We start from the raw sequence: 13,658 nt of genomic DNA on the forward strand, positions 1-13,658 counted from the left end.
TGTCAGAAAGGTCGCAGTTCGTAGCAATAGACGGCAAATCATCGAGTAAAACTGATCAGGTGTTCCCCAGGGAAGCGTCCTGGGACCTCTGCTGTTCCTGATCTATATAAATGACCTGGGTGACAATCTGAGCAGTTCTCGTAGGTTGTCCGCAGATGATGCTGTAATTTACCGTCTAGTAAGGTCATCCGAAGACCGGTATGAGTTGCAAAGCGATTAAGAAAAGTTTGCTGTATGGTGTTGCAGGTGGCAGTTGATTAACGAAAAGTGTGAGGTGATCCACACGAGTTCCAAAAGAAATCCGTTGGAATTCGATTACTCGATAAATAGTACAATTCTCAAGGCTGCCAAGTCAACTAAGTACCTGGGTGCAAAAATTACGAAGAACTTCAGTTGGAAAGACCACCTAGATAATATTGTGGGGAAGGCGAGCCAAAAGTTGCGTTTCATTAGCAGGACACTTAAAAGATGCAGCAAGTCCACTAAAGAGACAATTTACACTACAGTCGGTCGTCCTCTGTTAGAATATTGCTACGCGGTGTGGGATCCTTACCAGGTGGGACTGACGGAGGACATCGAAAGGGTGCAAAAAAGGGCAGCTCGTTTTGTATTATCACGTAATAGGGGAGAGAGTGGATGGAGTGTTGGGATGGAAGTCAGTAAAGCAAAGACGCTTTTCGTCGCGGCGAGATCTATTTACGAAATTTGAATCACCAACTTTCTCTTCCAAACGCGAAAATATTTTGTTGAGCCGAACCTACATAGGTAGGAATGATCTTCAAAATAAAATAAGAGAAATTAGAGCTCGAACAGAAAGGTTTAGGTGTTCGTTTTTCCTGCGCGCTGTTCGGGAGTTTAATGGTAGAGAGATAGTATGTTTGTGGTTCGATGAACCCTCTGCCAAGCACTTAAATGTGAATTGCAGAGTAGTCATGTAGATGTAGATGTAGATGTAGAATATTAGTATGCACCGAAGAACCGACCGTTCACATTGAGAGGGACATTACAAAGGGTAGATTCATTACTTCCCGGTATTTTGCATAGACACTCCATCCTCATCCAAATGCGTGACAATATTTGCGACGAGCGTACATCCTGTGACAGGCTGTGAGAGCGGTAGGGAGCGAGGAAGCGGGCCGACGCACAGACGGCTGTTGCAGGTCGAAGAAGCTGGTGTGGCACGGCTCGACGCCGGAGGGGGAGCGCAAGATGGACGCCTACTGCGACGCGTGGCAGTCGACGAGCGGCGAGGGGCTGGCGTCGCCGCTGGCGTCGGGCCGGCTGCTGGCGCAGGAGCGGCTCGCGTGCGGCGCGCGCCTCGCCGTGCTCTGCATCGAGGCCAGCAGCCAGCTGCCGGCCAGGAGGCGGCGCCGCGGCGCCGGAGGCGGCGACGAAGAAGGCGACGACGACGAAGGCGACGAGCACCAGTGAGAGCAGCTGCCGAGCTGGTCCACCGAGTCTCACCTGCAGGTGAACGGTCAATACAGAACAGACAAGAGTGTGTGCTGCGAGTTTTGGACAACTGTGGATCAAACACAACCCCCCGTAATCGTCTGAGTCTTGTGTACTTGCGTAGGCTTCCACCCGTGAATATCAGATAGTACGTGTTCATCACGGAAATAGTCAATTTTAACATCTTCCGTACACTCTTGCATAAAACGCCCATTGTACTTACAAACTATTACAGATCGTTTCTGTGACTGGCTCATATGATACCGCTCTACAAATAGAAAAAAAAGTATGAAATCTTCATTCTCTTTCCTACATGTAATACCCTCCTTCTATCTAATCAGTTGATGTTTCAATTTTTTTCACAAGTACCCTGACTGAGGTAAAAATTACTATGAACATTACACCTACTAACAACTTACATGAAAAAACTGTAAACTGTTCTTCACTTTCCGTTTCCGACTTCCCCTTTTTGAAAGATAGATCCCCTCTCCCGTCTAATTTGTTGTGATTTCTATTTTTCTCGTAAGTGCCCTGAGCGAGGTAAAAGTGTGAACATGACACCTCTTAACAACTTACATAAAACACTGAAAAACTCCTTAACAAGGATGTTCTTCACTTGCCCCTTTCCAGTAAATATGATTACTGCAGTTTTGATTTTATAATCTAGGCAGTTGACATACATTGTTATCTACCTATCTATGTATCCCACAAGGAGCCATGCACTATGATCGCGGCAAAATGGTGATCAATATTCCCTCACTTCACAAAGTGGCAAATAATTGTGTCCATACATCTTAATGACCCTTGTAATATCTAGTGACAATTAATAGCACATAATACGGACAACAGCACTTCAAGTATCATGTGCATACTCAATACATTTTTTATCTTTGTTGATGTATGTGTGATACCTTTTAATTCACTTGTCATAAGATGTATTTCATGACAATGTATGTGATCACTAGTCATCCAAGGCCTTATCAGTTAAGTTCGTATGAAACTGTTAAAGAACTGTTAACCTGTAGAAACACTACAGGTATGACTCTATCTGCTACCATAAATGTCTTACCCCTTTTCTCAAGCAGCTGTAAGTCTGCACAGATAGAGGAATTTTATTTGATTCATCATTCTATTATTACGATTCTACTGTATATTAATGAATATCTCTTTATCTAATGAATTCAGTTTTTGATAGACATTCCTTGCAACAATATTTGCAGAGTTTTAATAGATACTACTCTATGTCAATGAGGTGAAAACAGGAATTGCTCTCTATATGTTTACCTATATCTGTCCATTACGTTTGATGTACGTACAATTTGAATTTTTAGGACTAGTACTTCTTATCTTGTCTTCTGTCACTCTCATATGGTTATGAATGCTGCAGGGATATATAATGCACTTTACCAGATGACGAAATGTTACGTGATGTTTAGAACATAAATTTGTTGAACTATACTTTCTAACCATGGGAACACATCCTAAATGTTTTGGAATACAGTAAATGTTACTTGGGATAATTTTGGTAGGCTTCCCATCATAACAAAAATAATATGTAGGTTCCATTTATCCTTCGAATAGAAATAACATGTACAGTAAATTTATTTCAACAAAACTTTCCTTAAAAATTCTTTTTTACTTCAATATTAACTGTTTATACTTATATAGCATTTTAATCAAACAATGTCAAAATAATATTTTAATTCTGCATTTGATTACTATTTCAGGGATGATGATGAAATGATTTAATTTTCGAAACACACTTAAATTTACTGACAGAAACAACACATTTGTCAACTCTGAGACACGTAGTGCATTTATCAGCAACAAGAATTACCGTCCTTAATTTCATAAGCTTATAATGAATGCTCATCTACATGTTATTTAATTGGACAATACCAGGTTCTGAGATTCCTGGGGTATATTTAAACCTCCTGTTTGTTAACAGACTCTATTTAAGCTACCTTAAACTTGAGAAGAGTTTGTAATACTTAATAATTCAAGAGGAAAATGGTGTAATTTTAGCGTGTGGCACTGAAGATAGATTGTACATTAGTTGGGAGTGTATATAACAAACGTGTTACATTTACAGAGAATAATAAAAGTGACTTTATTTTTCAACGCGTTAGTGTGCTACACGAGGCAATATTGGCACAAATATTCCCAAAGAGGGGCAAGTTCATAAGATATGTGTGTACAGAATGTTGTTTAGTGCTTTCACCAAACACCTATTTTGAAGTCGCTATAAGAGATGTAGAACTGTAGGAATGGAAGAGTTGAGTGATTTTTAAGGTAGAAGTTCGACTGTGTTGTACGTGGTAGCCAGCTTATACGTGGCGATGCAATACTGATCCCTGTTCAGAATCCGGCCGCTTAAATTTTTGTACAAACTTGAAAGCGTTCCTTACTTATAAACGTACCATAACTGCAGATATACTACCTACCGTCTGCATAACATGAATATTTGTAGAGTGTGAATGAACAAATGTCTGACCATCTTTTCACTGATACTGTTAAATTCCTCTCCGTCTCTTACACTATTCGCGTCGACAAGTAATGTTTGAATTCAGGGATCACTTTCTACTTACAGAATAGACGTAAAATATCCCTTGACAAGGCGAACAATTCCACTGCCATGTATTATTTGATATGTGCCGTAATATAAGATGTACTTACTGTCGAATTGTTAAACATTTTTTTCTGTAATTAATTTTACATTTCCACGACTATTTAACATATCTTCTTCGTACTTCAAAGACTTGCAAAAGATTTTATTATTGTTTCAAAAAAGTGGAAATGTGATGCGTATCTGTTCAATGAACAATTCAGCTAAAGTCTTACCTCACATTTTCATGCAACTGAAATCGTTATACGTTCTGGCGTGTGCAGTCATTCGGCTGCCTACCTTACTTTCTCATTTTTGCGGAAGGGGCGTTAAAACCACTGATAAAACCTTGGAAACTTAAAATGTCTGAAACTTCATGTAAGAATGGAAGTTTTTAAATGTTGTCTAACTGTTAAACCACATCCTTCCTTCTGTAACCTATACATTTTTGTCTAGTTAAGAATAACATTGTTGATGTTTAGAAGCTGTGTAGACCAATTATGATTTCAGTTACACTGGTATGAGAAATAAATCTATGTCGAGTGTTTACGTGTGTTATTGTTTCTACAAGTAATCCCGCTACTTCCCATCATAAGTCTTTCCACTTTCCAAAGTGTGTGATACTCATTATTCAGCAGTATTGTTACTCATAGAGTGGTGGATTTTCTTCGAAATACGGTGTTTGCAGATGTTTTCTGAGAAATAAGGTAAGTTTTCTAGACTGTGAGTATGCCATCTATACAGACTGTGTCACAGTTAACACAGAAACTAAGTACACGACACAGCAGGATAAGCACCCTGTTACCACAGGTCCGCGAGCTAGCTGCTTGTGAGGTAACTGCTAACGTGTGGTCACGATACGCCGCAGAATCCATTATGAAATAGTGCCTCACTTAGCACAAACCATTTAAAATGTAAAATTTTCTATCAAGTCCCACCTGACGGCTCAAATTACACCTATGGCAAACATTAACAAGGGATGAAATACACCTTCAGCCCCTTAGGTGTTACAATATCCTGCACCCTCTTGCCTGCTGCAGGAGGTCTTTCACACGTCGTCCCCTCACTTGGATACAACACTAACTTAACTGTTATATCTGCCGTGAGTTACATATACTTAACGGCCCCAAAACACCTCGTAACGCTAAACAAGACTGTAAAATTCACTGCACCATATTTTGAACGATATTCAACTCACGAATGTGGTTCAAGGTGAACAGGTCTAAATGAGCCTGTAGCTTGGCCTCCGACACCACCCGATCGCAATACTCTGGAATTTTTTTCTCGCTGGGATCATATCTAATGTGAAGTGTTTAACGTTCCCATCGAAATATTAAAAAAACTGGATTTATTACGGTTATTTTCGTTCCAGTTAACATTGGAGAGCGGAAATAATAATTCTTCGAACGCCTGTACTTCAATCTCCAAGATGTTTCCGGTGTCGATTAAGATACCACAGAAAACACACAGTTTCCACTCTAAAAGTGAGATATATAGAATGGTTTTAAGAGTGCCCGGCAGTTATGATTATTTAGTAATTTCTCTTGTCCAAATGCCCATGATTATTCACTCCGCCATCTCTTGTCTGCTTTCACTTGCCTGCCAGTCAATATTAACAGTAACCTAAGACATTTTTTGAGGTAATGCACTTATATACAATGAAGTGCTGTCTGAAAGAAAGAGCACAAATTACACAGTCAAATTTTGATAAGTTATCAAACTGGTGCAAGGATTTAAAAATTCCTATTATGTTGAGAAACTTAAAACTGTGCACTTCACATAATCTAAAAAGTAGTATCCTATGAGGCTAGAGTATCACTGAGTTAAAATTAGAATCAGTCGATTTTTGATAACACCTAGGTGTTAAGAGTTTGTGGTGACAAGAAGTGGTGTGCTCACAATGAATCAGCTGGTTGTAGGCTAGGGATTATTGGTATAATATTCCGAAAAAACGATGTCCGTGAAGGGACGTTATTTACGAAACACTAGTGGGGCTCATCCTAGAATACTGCTCAAGTGCGTGGGACCTAAACAGAATGAACAGAAAACACTGAAGGTGTATATACAAAGAAGGCTACACGTATGGAGGAAGTTAGGCACGACTTGCGCTAATGTCATGAACTTGAAAATAGATACCAAAAATTCAGTAGGAGTGTATTTTCAAAATCTGGGGAGTCAGTATTAAAATGGTAACACAAGAGTATACTGGAAAACCCAAAGTATCGTTCACATGTGCGCTGTGAAGACAAGCTAAGCCTAATTAAAGGGCGCTCAGAGGCATTTCTGCCGTCAGCCTTCCCACATTCCGTACACAATGCGATGAGGAACATGCCAATACTCGGTACAACGGAAAATACCCACTGCTATATACCGGGTGGTTATAATTAAATTTTCCCTATTTAACACGTTGTAAGACAGAAACTAATTACCGTACAAGTACCATAATTCGTAACATTAATGTCCAGAGTACGAGGTGCATGGTTTCCATGCGACACAGCGCCACCGTCCAGTTCCAGTAATTGCCTCCAGTTGCTGTGACCAGTCATCGTGATTCGTAGTCTCACACACCTGACCAGTCACAGTGCACTTGTTGACGTGTCAGCGAGAGGAGCAGGGCATTATTGGTGAAGCTCTATTATCAAAACTACAGAAATGCTGCAGCTGCAATTCGAAAATATTGCCGGCTGAAAGGATTACAGAAGGGTCTTCTTTCTCCAGCTGCTGTGTGGAGCATGATAAAGAAATTCGGATCACCTGGAGAACTGGGCGTCGCTCCGGGAAGAAGCCTATGACAGGTTGCACCACAGGTGCAATCGCTGTTGCTATGGCAGACAAGCCTGTGTGCAGTTCCCTTTCGTCACGCAGTGATCGTGCTGCGTCACGACAGTTGAACATCCCGTGGTCCACTGAACCATTCTCAAATGGTGTCCATACAAGACACATAATATTGTACAGCAGCTTGCACCACAGGACGCACAACGACGTGTTGCCTTCGCTCTCCACTTTCTCGCAAGGGTTGAAGTTACCATACGCCGGCCCTAGACCATCCTATGGGCAAACGAAGCTCATTTTTCTCTGATGGGTGAGGTGGTGGTGATGTTAGGTTTGTGGAACGCTCAACTGCGGGGTCACCAGCGCCTGTACAAAGTACCAATTTTTACACAGCCCAGTTTTTGTACACAGTCCAGTCTAACCACCGTCACGAATGATGATGATGATGAAATGATGAGGAGAACACAGACACCCAGTCCCCAGGCAGAGAAAAATTCCCATCCTGGCCGGGAATCGAACCTGGCAGCCCATGACCCAGAGCCAGCAATACTAGCCACTAGACCACAAGCTGCGGACACGGGTGAGGGGAGCACAAAAAACTGCTGAGTGTGGGGATCTTCAACTCCCGTCACTATGCATGAAGTTAGTCTGTATGGTGAAGGTGTCACCCTCTGGTGTGGCCCCGGTTGCCGCTGAAGGACCAAAGATGTGCACTGATGACTTGCCAGTGATACTGTAATGCTTCGCTTGCATGTCATACCTGCCCTATAGGGAAGAGACGATTTCACATCGCTCGTGAAGTTCATCTGCTTCTCCGAAATACATATGGAAACGATCGAATTATCAGCCGATCGTTTCCAAATGCTTGGCCGGCACGATCACATGATCTCACTCCCTGTAATGTCTAGTTGTGGGGCTACCTGAAGTTTACCATCGAATTATTCACACATGTGCTGATCTGAAGCGCAGCATATCAAGAGAGGTAGCCAGCATATCTACGGACATGCTTCGTTGCAATCCTGCCCTTTCAGACTCTTATGGACACTGATGGGCACGATATTGAAGCACTTTTGTTGCACAAATGGTACCAGTATGTGATGGTATGATGTACCGTAGCAGCACATTAAAAGTGTTTCAGTTGAATTTATTCGGCATTATTTATCTTCCCCACGTCCTTGACATTAAGGATACCAAGACTGGGCCTCGTAGAGCGATTAGTTTCCATATTAGAACGCGTTAAGCAGGGAAATTTTGATTATAACCATCCGGTACTTCATAGAGTGCTTCTTGGCAACCGGAATCAAATAATAAAAGGATCCTTTTACCGACCTCCCAATTCAGGTGATACAGTTGCTGAAAGGTTCAAGGAAAACTTGAGTTTGATTCCAAACACATACGATAATAGTTGGTGGTGACTTTAATTTACCCTCAATATGTTGGCGAAAATACATGTTTAGTTCCGGAGGTATGCACAAAATATCATCCGAAATTGTGCTAAACGCATTCTCTGAAAATTATTTCGAGCATATTAACAGAATCTTCCGTCGGTTCTTGGTAGAACAACATTATAATAATAAATGAAAAGCACCAGTTTGCTTTTGTTCTACAATATTGTAGAACAAAAGCAAACTGGTACTTTTCATTTATTATTATTTCGAGCAGTTAGTTCATGAGCCCACACGAATAGTAAACAGTTGTGAAAACATACCTGACTTCCAAGCAACAAATAATCCTGAGTTAATAACAAGCATCAAAACCGACACAGGGATTAGTGAACACAGGGTTTCCGTAGTGAGACTGAATATTTTAATCCCTAAATCCTCCAAAAATAAGCGAAAAATAAGCCTATTCAAACAAGCAGACATGACGCCTTCCTGAGAGACAATCTGCACTCATTCCAAATTAACAATATAAGTGTAGACCAGATGTGGCTTTGAGTTCGAAGAAATAGTATCGACAGCAATTAAGAGATTTTTACCAAATAAATTAACAAACGATGGAACTGATCCTCCTTGGTACACAAAACGGGTTGGAACACTGTTGCAGAAACAACGAAACAAACATGCCAAGTTCAAACAGACGCAAAATCCCCAAGATTGGCTATCCTTTACAGAAGCTCGAAATTTAGCGCGGACTTCAATGCGAGATGCTTATAACAGTTTCCACAACGAAACTTTGTGTCGAAACCTGGCAGAAATTCCAAAGAGATTCTGGTCGAACGTCAAATATTTTAGCGGCAAGAAACAATCAATGCCTTCTCTGCGCGATAGAAATGGAGATACTATCGAAGACAGTGCTGCCAAAGCAGAGTTACTAAACACAGCCTTCCGAAATGCCTACACAAAAGAAGACGAACTAAATATTACAGAATTCGAATCGAGAACAGCTGCCAACATGAGTAACGTAGAGGTAAATATCCTCGGAGTAGTGAACCAACTTAAATCACTTAATAAAACCAAGTCTTCTGGTCCAGAATGTATACCAATTAGGTTCCTTTCGGAGTATGCTGATGCATCAGCTCCATTCTTAACAGTCGTTTACAACCGTTCGCTCGACGAAAGATCCAAAGACTGGAAAGCTGCACAGGTCATACCAATATTCAAGAAAGGTAGTAGGAGTAATCCACTAAATTGCAGGCCCGTATCGTTGACGTCGATATGCAACAGGATTTTGGAACATATATTGTGTTCAAACATTATGAATTACCTCGAAGAAAACTGTCTATTGACACACATTCATCATGGGTTTAGAAAACATCGTTCCTGTGAAACACAACTTGCTCTTTATTCACATGAAGTGTTGAGTGCTATTGACAAGGGATTTCAGACCGATTCCGTATTTCTGGATTTCCGGAAGGCTTTTGGCACTGTACCACGCAAGGGGATTGTAGTGAAATTGCGTGCTTGTGGAATACCGTCTCAGATATGTGACTGGATTTGTAATTTCCAGCCGGCCGGAGTGGCCGTGCGGTTCTAGGCGCTTCAGTTTGGAACCGCGTGACCGCTACGGTCGCAGGTTTGAATCCTGCCTCTGGCATGGATGTCCTTAAGTTAGTTAGGTTTAAGTAGTTCCAAGTTCTAGGGGACTGATGACCTCAGATGTTAAGTCCCACAGTGCTCCGAGCCATTTGAATCATTTTATTTATTTATTTTTTTAAATTGTGATTTCCTGTCAGTTCGTAGTCTATCTATCTATATCCGAATCCCGCTCCAGCTACTGCCGGGTCTGGGTGCTGACGAGTCCTCTCCATTTGGCTCGGTCCTCCCACCACTTTTCTTCCTCCACTTGCTGCCAGGTCACACCTCTCCTTTCAACAGATATTCTCACTCCCATTTTCCACCGTGTTCTTGGGCGCCCTCTAGGTCGTTTCCCATCCATCTTTAGTTCTTCCATAATTTTGGGGAGTCTCTGCCCATGCATCCTCTTAACATGCCCATACCATCTTAATCTCTTTCTTTCAATTTCTTCTCTCATACTTTCTTGTTTGAGGTCCTTTCTAATCTCTACATTCCTTACTCTGTCCATTCTTGTTTTTCCCTTAACTGCTCTGAGAAATTTCATTTCCCCTGCTTGCAGTCTGCTCCAGTCCCTTTCTTTCATTGTCCATGTTTCTCCACCATAGGTGACAATAGGGAAGTAATAATTCTTATACATCAGGAGTTTTGCTCTTTCTGAAACTTCATTATTCCAAATCAGATGTTTTATTGTTTGGTAGAAATTGCCTCCCTTCTGTAACCTCCTATTAATTTCGTTAGTTATCCTTCCATCCCTAGATATTTCACTCCCTAAATAAGTGAAACTTTCTACCACTTTGAGGGGTTCTCCATTCAAGGTAATATTTCCATTGATTCCTTTCTCTCTTCCAAATACCATTACTTCACTCTTATCTTTATTTATTCTTAATCCATACCTTTTCATTATTTCCTTCCACGCATCAAGCTGTAACTGTACATCTACCTCTTTATCACCCCATATTACCATATCATCTGCAAAAATCATCTTTTTGTCTTTTTCTTTTACTATATCTTTAACTGCCCTATTCATTCCCTCCATCACAACATTAAAAAGCGCAGGAGATAGAATAATTCCTTGCTTAAGTCCTTGTCTTATTTCGAAGTATTCAGAGTTCCCCAATGGTGTTCTAATTCTACAGTTGTGGCCTCTGTACATTGTCTTTATAACATTAATGTATCCATCTTCTATATCTATCTTCTTCAGTTCTTCCCAGAGTCTTTCCCTGTCAACTGAGTCATATGCCTTTTCTATGTCTATAAAAACCATTATCACCCTTTTGTTATACTCCCAACTTTTTTTCCATCAGTTGACGGATAGAAAATATCAGGTCGATTGTGCTCCTTCCTTTCCTAAACCCATGCTGTTCTTCACTCAGCTCCTTTTCTATCTTTTCACTTATTCGATTTAGTAAAATTCTTTCAAAAGTCTTGGCTGTATGACTCATGAGGGTTATTCCTCTGTAGTTTTTACAAAGTCTTTTATTGCCTTTCTTGAAGATGGGAACAATGTCTCCTGTTCTCCAGTCGCCAGGTATTTTACTATTTCTCCACACGCTTGATAGTACTCTATACAGCCACTGCATTCCCACTGGACCTGCTGCTCTTATCATGTCCACTGATACTTCATCAGGTCCTGGGGCTTTCCCCCCATTCATCTTCTTCACAGCTTTTTCCATTCAGTTCGTAGTAACTGACGGAAAGTCATCGAGTGAAACAGAAGTGATTACTGGCGTTCACCATGGTAGTGTTCTAGGCCCTTTGCTGTTTCTTATCTGTATAAACGGGTTTAGAGACAATCTGAGCACCCGTCTTAGGTTGTTTGCAGATTCCGCTGTCGTTTATCGACTAATAAAGTCATCAGAAGATCAAAACAAATTGCAAAACAATTTAGAAAACATATGAAAATGGTGCGAAAATTTGAAGTTGACCCTAAATAACGAAACGTGTGAGGTCATCCAAATGAGTGGTAAAAGGCATTCGTTAAACTTCGGTTACTCGATAAATCAGTCTAATATGAAAGCAGTAAATTCAACTAAATACCTAGGTATTACAGTTACGAACAACTTAAATTGGATGGAACACATAGAAAATGTTGTGGGGAATTCTAACCAAAGACTGCGTTTTGGTGGCAGGACACTTAGAAAATGTAACAGACCTACTACGGAGACTGCCAGCACCACGCTTGTCCGGCCTCTTTTAGAATACTGCTGCGCGGTTTGGGGTCCTTTCATGGATGTGTGTGATGTCCTTAGGTTAGTTAGGTTTAAGTAGTTCTAAGTTCTAGGGGACTGATGACCTCAGAAATCAAGTCCCATAGTGCTCAGAGCCATTTTAACCATTTGAACCAGATAGGACTGACGGAGTACATCGAAAAAGTTCAAAGAAGGCAGCACGTTTTGTATTATCGCAAAATATGAGAGAGAGAATCACAGAAATGGTACAGGATCTGGGCTAGAAATCATTAAAAGAAAGGCGTTTATCGTTGCGACGGAATCGTCTCACGAAATTAAAATCACCAACTTTCTCTTCTCAATGCCAAAGTATTTTGTTGAGACCGACCTACATGGGAAGAAACGATCACCAAGATAAAATAAGGGAAATCAGACCTAGTACGGAAAGATATAGGTTCTTTCCGCGCGCTGTACGAGATTGGAATAATAGAGAATTGTGAAGGTGGTTCGATGAACCATCTGCCAGGCACTTAAATGTGATCCACCGAGTAGCCATGTAGATGTAGACGCAGAGTGAGGTTTCAGCTGTAGGTATCCCCTGTTAGAACGAATTCACATGGATCCCACATACATACGCTCAAAAACAATATTCCGTTTTGAGTTGTAGAAGAGTATTGTGAGCTATCTGCAATACGGAAAGGCTGTAATCGAAAACTTCCTTCCAAGGAATCGAAATCTATTTTCGATTGATTTTACACATTATGGGAATTGTATATTCCAAACGTTTGCATCATTACGAGACTGTCAACCACGGTACATTAAACCGTTTTGAGTTTTAGTGATCTTGTCCCTTTATAACTCCAAATCCTGTTGTTCCCTGTTATTCAGATTTTCGGACCAAGTCGCAATGCTCTCTGTGAGAACGAAAGACATACCAGGTGTACCGGTATGAAATGAGCGTTAAGATACAAATGTGTCATTAGGGAACGTTTGTTGTGAACGAGCCTTAAATTTTTTTTTGTTTGGTTGGTATGACATCTGTCAAAGATATTTAGTATACATCAAGTCATGGAACAAACATCATATGTTTTCATCGTGTTAACAATGTCGAGTTTTGTACCAGAAAGTGATGATTTGCGGAATGCATTAATTTTTTGTTTTCATTTGAAAGAAAGTGCTGCAGAGTCGCATCGAATGCTTTTCGAGGCATATGGTGATCATGCTCTATCAGAAGCAACGTGCAAAAAATGGTTTCAAAGGTTCAGAAATAATGATTTTGATGTATGAAATGAAGAACGTGGAAGACCACAGAAAAAGTTCGAAGACGCCGAATTGCAAGCAATATTGGATGAAGATGATACTTTGAGTCAGAAGGAAATTGCAGCAATGCTAAATGTTGCACAACGAACAATTTCTGACCGTTTGAAAGCTATGGGAAAGATCCTAAAGTGTGGAAAATGGGTGCCACATGAATTGAATGAAAGACAAATGGAAAACCAAAAAACCATTTGTCCAATTTTGCTTCAAAGACATGAAAGAAAATCAGTTTTGCATCGAATTGTCACTGGCGATGAAAAATGGATTTATTTTAAGAATCCTAAACGGGAAAAATCATGGGTTAATCCGGGACAGCCATCAACATCG

At 40.7% G+C, this 13,658-nt stretch overlaps 1 protein-coding gene across 1 annotated transcript in view; it reads left to right on the forward strand.

Moving 5' to 3' along the window:
* The window catches only part of LOC126176671 (collagen alpha-1(XV) chain-like), a 241,260-nt gene extending 239,829 nt beyond the window's left edge, over nucleotides 1-1,431 (forward strand). Inside the window, exon 10 of the mRNA XM_049923830.1 lies at nucleotides 1,161-1,431. Within this exon, the coding sequence (XP_049779787.1) occupies nucleotides 1,161-1,431 (271 nt within the window). The remainder of the gene's footprint in view (nucleotides 1-1,160) is intronic.
* The last annotated feature ends 12,227 nt before the right edge of the window (nucleotides 1,432-13,658 follow it).

The sequence above is a fragment of the Schistocerca cancellata genome, chromosome 3, assembly GCF_023864275.1.
Source record: "Schistocerca cancellata isolate TAMUIC-IGC-003103 chromosome 3, iqSchCanc2.1, whole genome shotgun sequence".
NCBI classification, from domain to species: domain Eukaryota; kingdom Metazoa; phylum Arthropoda; class Insecta; order Orthoptera; family Acrididae; genus Schistocerca; species Schistocerca cancellata.